The sequence below is a fragment of the Balaenoptera musculus genome, chromosome 12, assembly GCF_009873245.2.
Source record: "Balaenoptera musculus isolate JJ_BM4_2016_0621 chromosome 12, mBalMus1.pri.v3, whole genome shotgun sequence".
NCBI classification, from domain to species: domain Eukaryota; kingdom Metazoa; phylum Chordata; class Mammalia; order Artiodactyla; family Balaenopteridae; genus Balaenoptera; species Balaenoptera musculus.
The window spans coordinates 50,333,556-50,349,431 of NC_045796.1; the positions used below are offsets into that span (position 1 = coordinate 50,333,556).

The 15,876-nt window shown below is 36.1% G+C and overlaps 2 protein-coding genes across 4 annotated transcripts in view; one reads left to right on the forward strand and one right to left on the reverse strand.

The window, feature by feature from the left end:
• METTL24 (methyltransferase like 24) overlaps positions 1–5,649 on the forward strand; it is a 122,389-nt gene extending 116,740 nt beyond the window's left edge. Inside the window, exon 5 of the mRNA XM_036871091.1 lies at positions 447–5,649. Coding sequence (XP_036726986.1) covers positions 447–761 — 315 coding nt within the window. The 3' untranslated portion in view covers positions 762–5,649. The remainder of the gene's footprint in view (positions 1–446) is intronic.
• Positions 5,650–10,489: 4,840 nt separating this feature from the next.
• CDC40 (cell division cycle 40) overlaps positions 10,490–15,876 on the reverse strand; it is a 56,265-nt gene continuing 50,878 nt past the window's right edge. Inside the window, exons 14-15 of one of the 3 annotated variants that reach the window (XM_036871089.1) lie at positions 13,487–13,631; positions 10,490–12,492 (exon numbers count right to left, since the gene is read on the reverse strand). In XM_036871089.1, coding sequence (XP_036726984.1) covers positions 12,315–12,492; positions 13,487–13,631 — 323 coding nt within the window. In that variant the 3' untranslated portion in view covers positions 10,490–12,314. The remainder of the gene's footprint in view (positions 12,493–13,486; positions 13,632–15,876) is intronic. The other 2 variants (XM_036871087.1, XM_036871090.1) reach the window with 2 other exon arrangements.

The following is a 15,876-nucleotide window of genomic DNA, read 5'->3' on the forward strand; positions in this document are numbered from 1 at the left end:
AAGTTGGTGGGGGGTAAGGTTTTTTGAGTTGGTTCCTGTAGGCAGTGGCCCTTTGTCAGTCCCTCCCTGCAGGCCACCATTCTGCCAGGACATGGCTGGGTTCCTCTGAGCAGCATATAGGTTGCTGGGGAGAGGCTGTGGGCATGGTGCTTTGTGATATACATGCTCCAGCATCTCCTTCTTGGACATCCATTCCCACTGGGCAGAGAGTAAGAGGGTCCATCATGATTTCTGACTGGTATTTCATTATTTGTATATTAACATTTGGTGTGGCGTGAGGTTAGAAATTCATGTCATAAGTGACCATTTGAAAAAGACTTCTAACTCTAAAATTTGAAAAATTCTGCTTTCTTGGGAGGTAGCTACACAGTGATGCTCCTGATATCAGTGGTATTTTTAACAATGTTTATTGACTCTGCTAATCTCATTTCATCATTTTGTTACAGATTGATGTTCTCAAAGCAGATCTGGAAAGCGCAGAATGGAAAGTTTTGGAAAATCTTATTCTGGAAAATGTCCTTGAACAAATTGGACAGCTCATCTTTGAGATCCATCTCCACTGGCCTGGCTTTGAGGTCAGTGGCAGTGACAGCAGTGTTGTGAGGTTCTGGTACAGCCTCCTCAAAGAGTTAGAACTACAGGATTTCAGGCTTTTTCACAGTTACAAAGATTTATCTAAACCTCAGCTATTCTTGAAGAAAGATATTTTCAATGCGAGTAGCTGTTATACTCTGAGTTGGGTGAATACAAGATGGAAATAGGATGCAGGAGCTCATCAAGAGCTCAAGGAAATATTTGCAGCATGGATCATGTCCATGATTCTAGTTATTCCGGTTTACTTGTCTAGTCTCCCACTAGCCTGTGACCTGCTTGAGGCAGGGATTGTGTTATTGCCTTTGTGGTACATGTAGCCTGGCATCTCACACATGGTAGGGGAACAGTTAACACTTGTTGAGGGGATGGACACAGGAGTGCCACAGCAGTCAACCTCCATCTGCCCAAGCCCAGGCTCTTTGCCTGTCTGCCTCTGACAGAGTGGGGATGCTTGTCCTCCTTCATTTCAGCTTGGAAGATAATCCCACACTTATCTCAGTTTCCCCTAAAATTAATTATGTATCTGTAATCCATGAATTTACCACCATGAAAAAGAAATTATATCACGTTTCTGTTTTTACTGGGTTGAGGAGATCCTTAAATGTGTAGTCTGCTGTTTAAAATAGGGCCTTTCATTTGATGTTAACTCACCTCTTCCGAGGATTTTCTTGTTCACTGTGTCAATAACATTCTTTACAGCCTTGTAGATTTCAATTATTCCTCCTCAGTTTTTGCTGAGGCCATGCTGTGACTTTATAAGAACCACTGATTCTGGTTTCTGGGAACTCAGACACACCAAATTCTGTAACTGAGTTAAAAAGACTAGAGTATCAAGTTATTCAACTCAGGATTCTTTTCATGCTCAGCCTTAAATCCCCTCTGTTCCTATGAAACTAAACACAAAGCAGAACTTGGGTGTCTTCAAACCTGATTTCTCAACCTCCAACTTGCCTATGGTATCAAATCTTTTTTTTTTTTTTTTTATATTATCTCCAAGATTAAGTTTTTCCTTGCTGCCACTTGGCATTCATTGTAAGCCTGTGGCCTGAGGGCCAGAGTCTCTCTCTTTCCTGGGACAGATACAGTGTGTTTTGGTAATACCAATCCTTTTTGTATATATTTTTTAATTAAGCAGATAATGCATGTTCTCAGTAGTTCAAACAATCTCTATCATTTCTATTTACAGGATTAGACATTTACGCCTACAAATGATTTTCAAAAATCCTATTTCAAATAAATTAATTAAATAGTATAAAAATAAATCAAATTATTACCTTATTATAAATTAAGTACATCTTCTGGTATTTTTTATATCCCAAGAGAGCAGGAATACATACACTGTTCATTTGAGAAATTTTGGGAGAGCATAAAATACTGATTACTACTAGACCTCGGTTCCTTCTCCCCATTGTTTTACCTCCTTCCACCCCAGACATTCCCTGGGTTGGCTTTTTGCTTTTTGCAGTGGTTTGAAAATATCATTCCTCAGGTGAGAAACCAAAATACAATAGAGTTATATCATCTTACTAACTTGGGTTCAAAAGGGAATAAGACTGTCTGAATTAGTAGTGATGATTTTTTAAAATATAAATGAGGTTTTTTATATTAAAACTTATAGAACACTAATAAAAGTCATTGAGGAGAGAGGACCAGCTTGAATAAGTTTGATTTTAAATAACAGTTTAGTTGCTTTCAATGTCCCTAGGTATTTCAAAAGTACAAAAAGTTTATCAAACTCAAAAGTGGTTTTTACTGTTAGTTTGCATGGTGTAGCCTCCAAAACAAAGTTAACTTCAGTCCTGTTTGGATTATATCACAGATTATCTTTCATTTTTTAATAAAAATTTTATACACTAAAGTAAACACAGATCTTTTTATACATTAAAACTTTTAACCCTTCTTATACACCAAGGTATGAAGTATACTGATCCTAAGTATCTAGTATGACTAGGTTTTAGATGTATTCACACTCATACCAAGATTTTTAATTCATGGGATTGAAGATTACTGGCATTACTGAAAGCCCCCCTTTGTACAGGACAGGTTACCATTTATTCCGGATTGGTGGTGCAGAACATTGACTTCATCACACTATATATATCTGAAGCAAGAATGGAAGTACTGTTAGGAAAAAAATAAAGACAAACTCAAAATAAATCACAAACACACCCACCCACACCCACCTACTAGGCAGCCTGTTCAATTGTTATTTGTACTTATTTTATGATTTTTTCGAAGACTGTCCTTCATTCCCTTCATGGAGAGTTTGAAATTTGTGATGAATATTCTGACTGTTGCTGTGGTTTCCCTGCCTCTAGAATTATTATGCTTATTGTGTGGGCCAGGGTTTTTTAACCTCAGCATTATTTCCATTTTGGGCTGGGTAATTCTTTGTTGGGGGAGGGAGGGCCATTCTGTGCATTGTAGGATGTTTAGCAGCATCCCGGGCCCTCCCCCTAGGTGCCAGGAGCACCACAAAAACAACACAAACAAAATACAAAAAACAAACATACAAAATCAAGAGCTGCTACTCATTGAGAGCTTACTATGTGCCCAGTACTGTGCATAGATTATTCCTAATGCTCCAAACAGTCCTATAAGGAAGTGTAATTTTTCCAGTTATACAGGTAAGGAAACTCTGAGAGGTTAAATAGCTTATTCAGATTATTCAAATGGTGAAGCAGGAATCCATATCTCAGACTGCCAGATCCCAAAGCCCATGCAGGGCCCCTCCACCGTGTGCTTCAATGGCCTTTGACAAACGTAAGGACATATTTTTGCCTCCCTATTAGTAAATGGGAAGAAAAGCCTACATATATACTAAGACCAGACCTGCAAATCTGTTAGAGTTGGGATCACTTTTGTAGCATGCAGGTTTAATTTAAACAATCTACTTAATTAAAATGTGCCCACCAAATGGAGGCTTACTGAAAAAATATGGGGTCCCAACAGCTTCTCTTTCAATATATTCAGGTTGCCAGGAAAGATCTTGCAAGTCCTGGAAGTGACTCTTGGCCCTCGCTGGTCCCAATATGCCGCACTTTGCTCCTGGGTTTTAGGAAAGGCCCAGTCACTTGGAAGTGTAGTGTAAATTTCCTTTGTTTCAAACTCGCCTTTGACCTGCAGATATGTGAGCTCAGATGTGAATATCTGTGACATACATCTCTTAATTAACTCCTACCAGAGCAGTGCTCATAAATGAATCTGAAAATAGAAATTTAATAATGCTCTTTTCAAATGGTTTTAAAAACTGTTCCTTTTTGGATGAAAGACATATGAGGATGTAAGAGATTCAGAGGTCAACCTTTTAGCAAAAGGTTGTGCTAAATCACAATTTGAGATTAAAGTCAAAGAAAAACAATTTTCCCATTCTCCCTTTTCTTAGAGTGATTGTATTTGACACAGTTACAATAGGTTATCATATAAATATTTGTAACTATTTGACATAGTTCAAATGAAGTGAGCCAGGAAGAGGTAAACAAACTTCTGTTAGAATTGACTGAAGGTCCACTAGTATTTACATCAGGGTAGAACAAAAGCAAATTCATGAATTTACAATGTTTAGTCCAAATCAGTTATTCATGTAAACATTTCTGCTTTGACTATAAGATTTTAGTATATAGTAAATACAGTACAAGATTTTGCATTTCCTAAGTATTACATGTTGGATTTTGCAAAGCTTGAATTAATACCAGGGAGCCAGCCTCGTCGTCATATTTCTCCAGATGAAAAATGAAGGCCTCATTTAAACAGATTATTCTACTTGACTATACAATGGTAGGTACCTACAAGCTCAATTACGTAATATAATTCTCTTCTTTTGTAGATAAATTTATTTTGCCTTTTAAGCAATAACATAATTCTTTTTTGTACTAGCCAATTGCTGGTTCTTTGTGAATTCAGTGCATTTAATTGTATGCTAAAATATGTTCCTTTTTCTTACATTTAAAGAGGTATTTGAACTTTACTTATCACATGAAATCGTAATCCAAAGATTTGAGATATTCTTAAACTGCTTAAATTTAGAAATTATAGAAATTCTTTAATTTTATTGTATTTCTGTCCTTAAGAAAAGTAAATCAAACAAGCTTAATATTGTCACACTTTATATTTAACACTGTATGGAGAAATGCTAGTTCCCAACACTTGTTAAAACTAATTGCTGTGTAAAACTAGCAATTCATATTCTCATATAAAATATTTTAAGTTTTTTCTTAGTGATTGGTTTTATGCAATAAGATTGTCTGAAGTAATAAGGGTTTTTTTTTTCCTGCAAAGTTTGGATTCTAATCTAGACTATTTTAATAGAGAAACTCAGTATATATAGGACAGATATGCAATCAGTATGTACCAGGGAGCTGAGTTGGTGAATGACTGTGGTCCTCAGTCCTCCAGAGGTTCTCCTCCACTGCATTGCCTCCCACAAGACCCCCAGACCGCCCCAAGATCAAGCAATTAATGCACAGCACAATAGGCATCCTTCAGGACCCTGCCCCATCCCCGTGTTTAGCTTCTATTCTAACTGCTCTATGTCATGCGTTACCGGTCATTGGATATTTTGACATCGCCCCTAGGTGGGTATATATAATAACCAAAAGTCCAAGTGGGTTCCACAACATTACTGAGAAACCACAATTATGTATCAATAAAAATAAGCTATTAGTTATCTATACAAGAAAGTTTTACTTCTCAAGGATTGGTGTCAGATCAAACATCGTTTTCTCAGGGACTCCCTTATTGAAGGCCCCCAGCTATGTCTCCTTACAATGTCTTCTATTCTCCCCCGCTTCACGATCCTTTTACTTTAATGGATCTGCTTGTGTAATGGCTTTCCCAGCAGACTGTAAGCTCCATGAGGGTAAAGACCATGTCAGTATCCCCAGTGCCTACCATGGAGCCTGCTAGGTCAAAGGTGCTCCATAAATATTGTTGAATATGAATATAAAGAAAGCTACTTCACATAGGATTTTTCAGTGAGATTATTTCATCATCATTTGTTATTGACTTTTTTTCTGGTATTAAAAATGTCTTTGGAATTTAGATGGACCAATATTTCTCATTTTGGTTAATTTAATTTTAGGCACAATTTGTCCTTTTCTTGACATGGTTGTTTATTGCACTGCTTGCAATAGTCCTCATTCCTGATTAAAGGATGCTAACCTGAAGATCTTTCTTGACCTTGGGGACTTGAGAGCTATATAATAATTGAATCGAATAAATACAATAATAATTAAAGGCTCAAGTATTGTTAGGAGGTACCCTAGGATATAAAACCTCAATCTTCCTTTCTCATTCCTCATTGTCCTTTTTTTTTTTTAACCAATTCCCAGAAAACACACTTTTTAGAGTCAGTGTATTTGGTCACAACTCACAGTAGCATGGAGAATATTTTTCAGTTTATGAGAGAAAGAAGGTATGATGATGTAAAGGACAGGGGCTGGTATTTCTACAAAAATGATTAAAATCACATTGATTTTCTAGGACAAAAAAATTTAAGGTAGTTGTTCAAAGAGTAAAAACAAGGTGAGAGAGGGTATTATGTTCTCCAGGATATTTGAAGTCTGACCAAGAAAAGTCCTTTTGGGCACAGTTACCATTAGGTCTAACTCTCATGGAAGAGGCTCTGAGAATCTCTTTAGCTATAGGTTCTGTTTTACTAAAAGATGAAATAAATACAATCTTTTAAACTACCTCAGCGAAAGCAAGCTGGAAGCCACAAAGGTTACAACACAAATCTGACAGTTTTAAAAATACACACTTAAGTGGCAGTATGTAGAAGAGAAAGGATAGCAGGATGAAGGGAGAAAGATTCTGACCCTGCTGCTAACCAGCTGCGTGATACCAAGCAATTCATCACCCTTATTGGCCTATTTTCTTATCTTAGGTTGGAATATTTGATTTCTAAGGTTTCTTCTAGCTTGAAAATCTCATTATTCTAGCATTTTGTGATTAGAGAAGGCTTAGACAGTGGTTAGGTAATTTCTTGATTTGTGTGCTATAAAGTCTTAGGATAAATTCAGGAGAATCCAAGTGATATGTTTATTCAGAAGAAAAGCCCCAGATAAAAGATGAATCCATTATGATGGCTCTCCAGTCATCGAGTGAAGTGCCCTTAGGTAAAGTACCTTTTTAGATAACACACTTAAACTCACAAGGTTCTAAAAATCAGAATGTTTCAGACTGCACTTGTTTACACTTCTGTGTTTTTAGACTGTCCTAACAAAGTGGCAATATCCAAAGATACTAGATTAAGTATATATCTTTATGGTGATCCTTCTGTATGTATATGTGTGAATATGTATGCATTTATCTATGTATGTATGTGTATGTGTATATGTACATATATGAATGCCCAAGAAAGAAAAATCTTCAGGCACAAAAAGCTCGGGGGACCCTAGAACCAGAGAGGTAGAGCAGGAACCTACACTGCAGTGGTCCTAGTTCAGTATACCAGTGATGGCCAGTGGCCTAGAGCATTAGAGATAAGGCCTGTTGTGTTGGGGGAAAGGATTGGAACTGAGTGAGATACTTGAAACAGTGGGACCCTTGGAGGGCTACAATCTCAAAGGAAGAGGGTTCTAAAAACTACCCCTACCTCCCTTCCTCCGAGCACAAGGAAGTCTACCCTTGCTATAGCTCTGGAGAAAATCAAAGTTTCTCATGAGAATTTGAAAACTTCAGCCTGTTTAAGGAGTTGAACCTATAATCACATGGTTAAGAAATCCATAAGCTGAAAATTTTAGATATAAAACTGGTTCTAGGGGGTGATGTCTCAGGGGTACATGGCAGAAGCAAATGTAAAACCACTCAAAGGGACTCTTCAACTTGGACTACAAAGTATTTCCTCCAAAAAACAAGACCCACGTAAGATGAACTCCTAATAAAAAATTACAGCTGATAAGGAAATGGCCCACCATGAGATAGAGTTAACAGACACATTATACACTGGGATTTTCAGTCCAAGAATTTGAGATAACAGAATAACAATCTTATAGAAAGTATAATATAAATTATTTGATGTGATTAAAGGCATAAAAGACTATATAGAAACCATAAAAAAATAAGACATATGAAGAACAGGTAGATATAAAAAAGTACAAATAGACATACCACAAAGGAAAAATAGTCATTGGAATGAGTTTAATGAATTAAACAGCAGATTAGACACAGCTGAAGAGACTGTGAAGTGAACTGGAAGATAAACCTGAGGAAAATATCCAAAATGTAGTACAGAAAAATATGAACATTTATATTGCTTAAATAAGACATCTTATGAGTAGTTTCAACCTTAAAATGTCTTTCAGAAGATGAAGCAGTAAAGCTGGGTATTTGAGACACTGTAAAAAGTGGTACCAGAACTGTATGGACACTGTGGTAACCATCAGCCACATGTTGCTACTGAGCATCTAGCATGTGGCTAGTATGACTGAGGACATGAATTTTAAATTATATTTACTTTTAATTAAGTTAAAAACTTATACTTGATTCAATTATTAGAAAACTCTTTTAGTAGGTCTGTTTGGAACAACTTAGGCGTGTAAATCTACTTTGTGTGAAACAGGTAAAATATTTGATGAAAATTTAGTGTCTGCATTGAGATGTGCTGTTAAGCGTAAAATATACACCAGATCTCAGACTTAGTATGAGAAAAGTAAAATATTAATTTTAAAAATAATTGAATGTTGAAAGAATATTTTGGATCATATATTATTTATATTAATATCCCCTTTTTAATGTGGCCATTAGAAAATTAAGAATTACATATATGCCTCATGTATTTCTATTAGTGCTATACTAGAACACATACTTAAATACAAAATGTTTGAGATTTGAGTTAGTCCCTCAGATCTCAAAAATGCTGAAGGTTGGAGAGTAGGATGTGGGGAGCTAAAAAATCATCTGAAGACAGTTATTGCAGTTATAGGAAGCTGTAAAAGCAAAGGAGTTATCACTTTGTCACTAAAAATAAAGCCACTCTAAGGACTCTGGCTGCAAGTTGTGACTTCTTTAAGTTTCAGATAAAATTGCAGTGTTTAGGTTGAGAAAATTGTTTCTACAATTATTAAAGTGGCTTTGAACATGGAAGGTGTACATATAAACATGTAAAATGTATATCATATATTCACATACATGCATATAAATACATACACACACGTGTATATATTTTTGGTTAGCTAAATTTCTCTGAGTTTACGCACTCTGAACAGTGTAGTTTCTGAAATACTCAAGATAAACTCAGACTCCACTAATTCTCATTTTTTTTTTCAAATAAATTTGTTTATTTTGGGCTGCATTGGGTCTTCGTTGCTGCGCGCTGGCTTTCTCTAGTTGCAGTGAGCGGGGGCTACTCTTCATTGCGGTGCGCGGCCTTACTGCGGTGGCTTCTCTTGCTGCGGAGCATGGGCTCCAGCTGCGCGAGCTTCAGCAGTTGTGGTGCATGGACTCTAGAGCGCAGGCTCAGTAGTTGTGGCGCACAGGCTTAGTTGCTCTGCGGCATGTGGGATCTTCCCGGACCAGGGCTTGAACCTGTGTCCCCTGCATTGGCAGGCGGATTCTCAACCACTGCGCCACCAGGGAAGCCCTAATTCTCATTCTTAATGTGCGTATCATCTGGGGAACTTACTAGAAAGTGCTGACTTTGAACCAGGGACTGAATATATAGTATTTGTAAAATTGCAGTCTTTTGCTAGTTCATTCATTTTATTTACCCACTGATCAGATAAATATTTGATAACATGAATTTTGAACCAGCTGCTAAGATGTAATCTTCTTTCCACTGGATCTTCTCTTCTCCTTCTTAGGTCCCTTAGTAATTGCCTTGTTTACACTGTATTTCATCAGTTATTTTATGATCCATTAAGAAAGAATGCCGCCAATTAAACTATGACACGTCATTGATTTTAAGACATAGCCCTATTTCAGAGATGTTAAAAATGTGAAAAACCTGCATCTTTGATGAAATATAGCAAGTGTTCCCTAGGTCTCACTTTGAGACCCAGTTAATACTGCTGATGGATATTTTGTCCTGGATGGCACTTCACACTTCACTTCTCCATACCTTAATTCACTATGGTTTCCTCAACCAAACACTACTTTCTTCTGAATTCTGTATCTCAGTAAGTGATACCATCTCCAGGTGGTTCTCAGTCTACACTCTGAGAAACAGTATTCTTCAAGTAGAGTCTCCGTAATTGTTGCTAGTGTTGCAATTCTTACACCTACCATCCAAGTGTTTGCTATTTCATCGTCCATGTTTTCTTCCAGGTAATTAATAAACATGCTAAGCACATTAACCAGCCTCACAATGTATCCTCAAAAATCACTCTATACTGTTCTACTTAGAGAAGTGCCTGTTTGAGGCTACTCCCTGTTCCTTATCTTAAAACTGGCTCCCAAAAAAAAAAAAAAAAAAAAAAAAACTGGCTCCCTATTTAGGACAACATATTCCCAGCCTGTGCTTCAGTATTGAAATATTCATTAAACCTTCACTAAAGCATCACTTTTATTCTAACTTTTAGGAAGGAAATCTGTCCTGGGTGTGACAAAAGGGTTGCAGTGAGGAAAAGGAGCCAGATGGTAACCACTTAATTCCAGTCACAACATAATCTGGAAACTTTCTTATGCTGGAAAAGAACCCCACTCATTTGTATACTCTAAAATGAATGCAATCATGACTCAGTGGCACCAAGTGAATAAATATGGACTGTGTTAAACTTAATCTATGTGCTCTGAGGACACTGCCCTGTATTTTTGTCATTTATTTAGAATAAACCCATTAATATACTATACTCACCTTTAAAGCATCACTTCTCCCCAGAAAATCAAAATGACCCATTTAAAATATGCAAATGGTTTAATGTGGTGTCTCAGTTAAGACTTAAAAGGAGACTAAGAATGAAAATTTTGATAACACTTTCTACAAAAGTGCTTTATTTAAAAATACAATCTTTTAAAAAAAAGAGACTTTATATACAGTTCCTTAGTTTAGAAACAGTTAAAAACACAATAAAATAAACCCAGATTTCGAAATTATGATTTGTAACATACACAATACTGGTGCTGAACAAGATAGTTCAAATGTATGATTAATTCTTTTTGTCCCATCATATTTCAGTAATTCACATTTGTTAAAACCAGTGGTTGGGACTAAAGAAAAGCTCCTGTCTGAATTTTTTCCTCTCCAGGAAATGGCAGCCACCCTTCCCAGCAGATAAAGAAATAGAAATGACAGCAGCTAGGCAGTGTATTCTTATTTCTTTGAGTGCCTGTGTGTCCAAAAATACATCTCTACCACTTTTATTCTCTTTTTCTATTTTCTTCTTTGAAATTTATTTATATGTGGCTGTAGCACCAGGTCATCTATACCAGGTCTTTTAAAATTTAATGTTTAAAAATGGAAGTTCTAAGGGTACGGAGCATGAACTGCTCTTGATGGCCCAGGACTCAGAGCTAATGATGTTCCTAGGATATCAACACTCAGCATGATTCTGGTCTCCATGTCAGCACTCTGAGCAGCTATGAACCAATCTTTTACAGCATGGTATTGAAATATTTCATACTACGTTCAAACATCTAACATAGATTTGTAAAAAAAAACAGGAGAAATGGCTTGTCAAACTAAAGTGCTCTCGGTTACTATATTTAAAAGGCTATCTTGATTTCACAATCTGAAGTTGAAAAAAAATTTTTTTAACCAATCACAGTCCCTGCTTCTCAAACTGGGAAACCTAGCCATCTTCCTGGAGTGTCAATTTTACCCAAAGATTTGGAAAGAAGTTTAAAATTTTTCTAATCTTAAAAAGTTTTATTGAATATATTCAAAAGAAAAATCAGATTAATTTTATAGATAAAACATACACGTTCAAAGAAATTACAAGTTGACATTTTGAACTATGTCCTCACATCCAATCTCCTATGAGGAGTATTTCAGTAGTAACAACTGTGAAGAGGTGAGTGACCTAGGAGACCCTGATTTCTGAAAGTGTAGCCAGGTCCTTATTGGACAGTAAATACAAATACAGTTCAAAGTCTTGATTCATCCTCTTGAGTTCCATCTTCAAAAATAATGTAATTCTCTAATTATATACAATCCTGTCTATACTGATCAAGAAGAAAGTCAACAAAAGAACTCTGGACTGATTTTTATTTTACACTGTTTGTTTAAAAATTAGAGGAATGCTGCAGTCAGAGAAGATTGCTGGCTTACAACTAAACAAACACAACATATGTCATAAAAAATAGTGGAACTCCTGAATCCGAAAGATTAGAACTTGACCCACTGAAAATAATGGGAACAGTAATTGTGGGTGGTTTTATCCTTCTATCAGATTCACATTAAATTATACCATCCCTGTTCTTCCCTTTTTGTTGAAGAGGTAATCCACTAGGGATTCCTTCTTAGCTCTAAAGGGATCCTTTCAGTACGTCATGGGGGTAAACCCAAACTGCCTGCCAAAAATAACTACTTGTCAAATATAAAGTTAATGGTCATTCTCTGTATAAATAACATCTATAAAGAACAAAATGAAGTTGCCAATGAAATTATATGAGCCAAATTTACAAAGCTTTTTTCTTTTTAAACAATGGTTCAACTTCATAAGGCCATGTAAGAAAATCATAATCTGTAAATCAAGTTGTCATTCAACACATTTAATAATTAAATATAGTTAAATATGATATTGGATCAAAAATGATCCTAGATAGTATAAGGATTAATCCCATTAATCCCACAATTTAATGAGACCATCCCAACCACAAGTTATGACTTTAGATGTTTCATGAGGATGCCACACTGCACCTATACACACTTTATCATGAGCTTTGAATCTACTGTAGAGTTTTGTGGTCTTCCAGTCCCAGATGTTTAATTTTCCATTTCCATCTCCTGAAATCACATAGCTGTAATGAGAAGAAAAATAAATTCAAATTATTCAAACACCTTAAACTGGTAAAGTGGGTGAGGAACAGAGAAAGAATTTATCTTTTTCACCTTAACATAAAAAAATCACTGTGATTATATAATACTCAGAATAATAAGGTAGAGTATAAAGCAGTCTATAATTTAAACTTCTATCAAAAAACCTCCCCACTGAGTGACCAATCTAAGAGTGAAAAATTATTTTTAACTTGGAAGATTGGGAGAGCCAGGGGCCACAGTGAATGCGGTATCACAATCACTCTCTAGACAGTCAGAAACAGTGTAAGGGAACCAATTTCATACAGAGCCAGCAAACACATGTAGACCCATTCAACTATAGTGGACTCTACCACCTGCATAATCATTTTTGGCTCCAAGACCTTCTGAATATGTCCAAGATTCACTCAGAGGTAGGAGTCTAAATCCCAATTACCAGGCTAAACATACAAGTTTACAGGGATTTCTAAATTAGTGATACCCATATATTTTAGCTAACAATAGGGGAATGAATGCAGTTTCACTCTTAGAAAGGCTATAGGCTTCACAAATCTAGTGTGACCAGAAGATGGATTTGAGGTTTCAGCACAGAAAAGCTGTAGTGAAACTGTTAACTTCAACCCTACAATACAGGATTAATTCTTCTGGTGCTCATTCAATCACAGTAATATAGAGATTACAGTCCTCCCAGCCTTGCTTAGAAACGCAGAAAGAAAGAAAGACATAGCCTATAAAGACAGGGATTCATTATGTGGTAAAAGGGCACAGAACTAAACAATATAAAGAGACAGACTGAAGAACTTAAAAGCCAAATGCAGCTGTCTTAATTTGTTCTTGCCTTTTATGTGGCATTTTGACAATCTGAACAGTTCTCATACAATTACATATATAAAAGTGATTTGTACAGTGTTATTTGTACAGCAGTAGTTTATATCATTATATATGAATATGGGAATACATGAGAAGGTTTAAACTTACCTCATGTCTGGTGAAAAGTCTACCTGACAAGCATAGCCTGCTACCATATGGCCCTTAAAAATTTTTTTCTTATTTAATCTAAATCTGTTCTGTGCTCCAAAAATTAAGATTTGGTTGTCCATTGATTGGCACGCTAGCCATTTCCCTGTAAATTCAATAAATGAGACATTTTAGAGGAAGACTGAAAATTTTAAAAACACTTTATTTAAGTCTGTTCAGTCATTAATATTACTTTGTTCCCAAATACTTCATAATAGTAGGAAAATTAATTTACCATACCACCTGTAAAGTGTTACAAATTTGTTGCTGGTGAGAGGTATTTATATATAAAGTAATGGATTTTGCTCATACAATCTTATATCATTTAGTACTTTTCCTATAAAAGCTTTTTTGTTTAAATTAGGATATACAAAAACTCTGAGTTTAGCGTTAATAAAACTAAATTTTATGAAATGAAATTAATTTGTAATAAGTATAAACAATAGAACCATGGAGAGAAAGAGACTTATTTATGTTAATTATGGGAAGAGGAAAGATAAACTCCAGGTGAGAAAACCTAGGATTATTAAATAAAACTGTACAAAAAAAGATATGACTAAAAAAATTCTAGTAACTGTTGTTGTGGGCCACACTACTTTTTAAAAAAATTTTTATTTAAGTATAGTTGATTTACAATGTTGTGTTTAATTTCCGTTGTACAGCAAAGTGAGTCAGTTACACAGATATATATTCTTTTTATATTCTTTTCTATTCTGGTTTATCACAGGATATTGAATATAGTTCCCAGTGCTATACAGTAGGACCTTGTTGTTTATCCATTTTGTATATAATAGTTTGCATCTGCTCACCCCAAACTCCCACCTCCCCTCCCCCCACCTCCCCCCCCCCCCCCCCCCCCCCCCCCCACCTCCCCCCCCCCCACCTCCCCTCCCCCCTCCCCCGGCCACCACAAGTCTGTTCTCTATATGTGTAAGTCTGTTTCTGTTTCATAGATATGTTCATTTGTGTCGTATTTTAGATTCCACATATAAGTGATATCATATGGTATTTGTCTTTGTCTTTCTGACTTACTCCACTTAGTATGATAATCTCTAGGTCCATCCATTGTGCTGTAAATGGCATTATTTCATTCTTTTTTATGGCTGAGTAGTATTCCATTGTATATATGTACCACATCTTCTTTATCCATTCATCTGTCAGTGGACATTTAGGTTGTTTCCATGTCTTGGCTATTGTAAATAGTGCTGCTATGAACTAAGGGTGCATGTATCTTTTCGAATTATAGTTTTGTCTGGGTATATGCCCAGGAGTGGGATTGCTGAATCATATGGCAACTCTATTTTTAGTTTTTTGAGGAACCTCCGTACTGTTTTCCTTAGTGGCTGCACCAATTTACATTCCCACCAGCAGTGTAAGAGGGTTCCCTTTTCTCCACACCCTCTCTAGCATTTATTATTTGTAGACTTTTTAAAGACAGCCATTCTGACTGGTGTGAGGTGGTACCTCATTGTAATTTTGATTTGCATTTCTCTAATTAGCAATGATGAGCATCTTTTCATGTGCCTACTGGCCATCTGTATGTCTTCTTTGGATAAATGTCTATTTAGGTCTTCTGCCCATTTTTCAATTTGGGCCACCTTGCTTTTATCTACCCAGGATTCACCAAAGCCACTAGAGTCTTAACTGCAGTATCTTTACATTCTATATATTTGTAAACATGATTAACTAAGGGATGACCCTAACAATGCTCACAGTCTGACTGGGTAAATGGCCTTGTTCAAGATGGGCACAGTATTTGTAATGGATGGTTTAAAAATACACTATATGAAATTCAGGTGCACAGTGACAAATGTGACTGTATACAGTATAGTGATTATCAGAACAGCACCCAGTGAGGTTGCTCTTCTCATAAAAATCATAGGGCATTTGACAGATGATCACTGATTTGCCTGTGGCAGATGCCCCGACTAGAAGAGCAAACTCTTTCTTGTCCCCTCTTCCTTGCTCTATACTCACAGTAGCTATGTGAGTTCACAATGCTGCCCAAATATCGGATCCTCCACTTTAGTATCCTCATGTAGAACTACATCAGTATATCTGTAGTACTTGTACTTAAAAGGCAATGAATTATTAAATAGAAAACGGTATTAGATTTATCTTTTAAATTTTTGCCTGAAAAAATCTTTTACAGTAAATTGCTAAGGTGTTCTCTATGAGGAACCAGAACAAAATTTCCTATTCCCTGAAAGAAAAAGAGCTCACAGTAAATCACTAAGTGAGCTGTTGAACATGATTCTGTTGGAAGGAGAATTATATAAAAAAAAACCAAATCCTGATTCTCAGATGGAAATCTTTAGATGCTCGGGCAATGTTAGTTGCAAATCATCGTT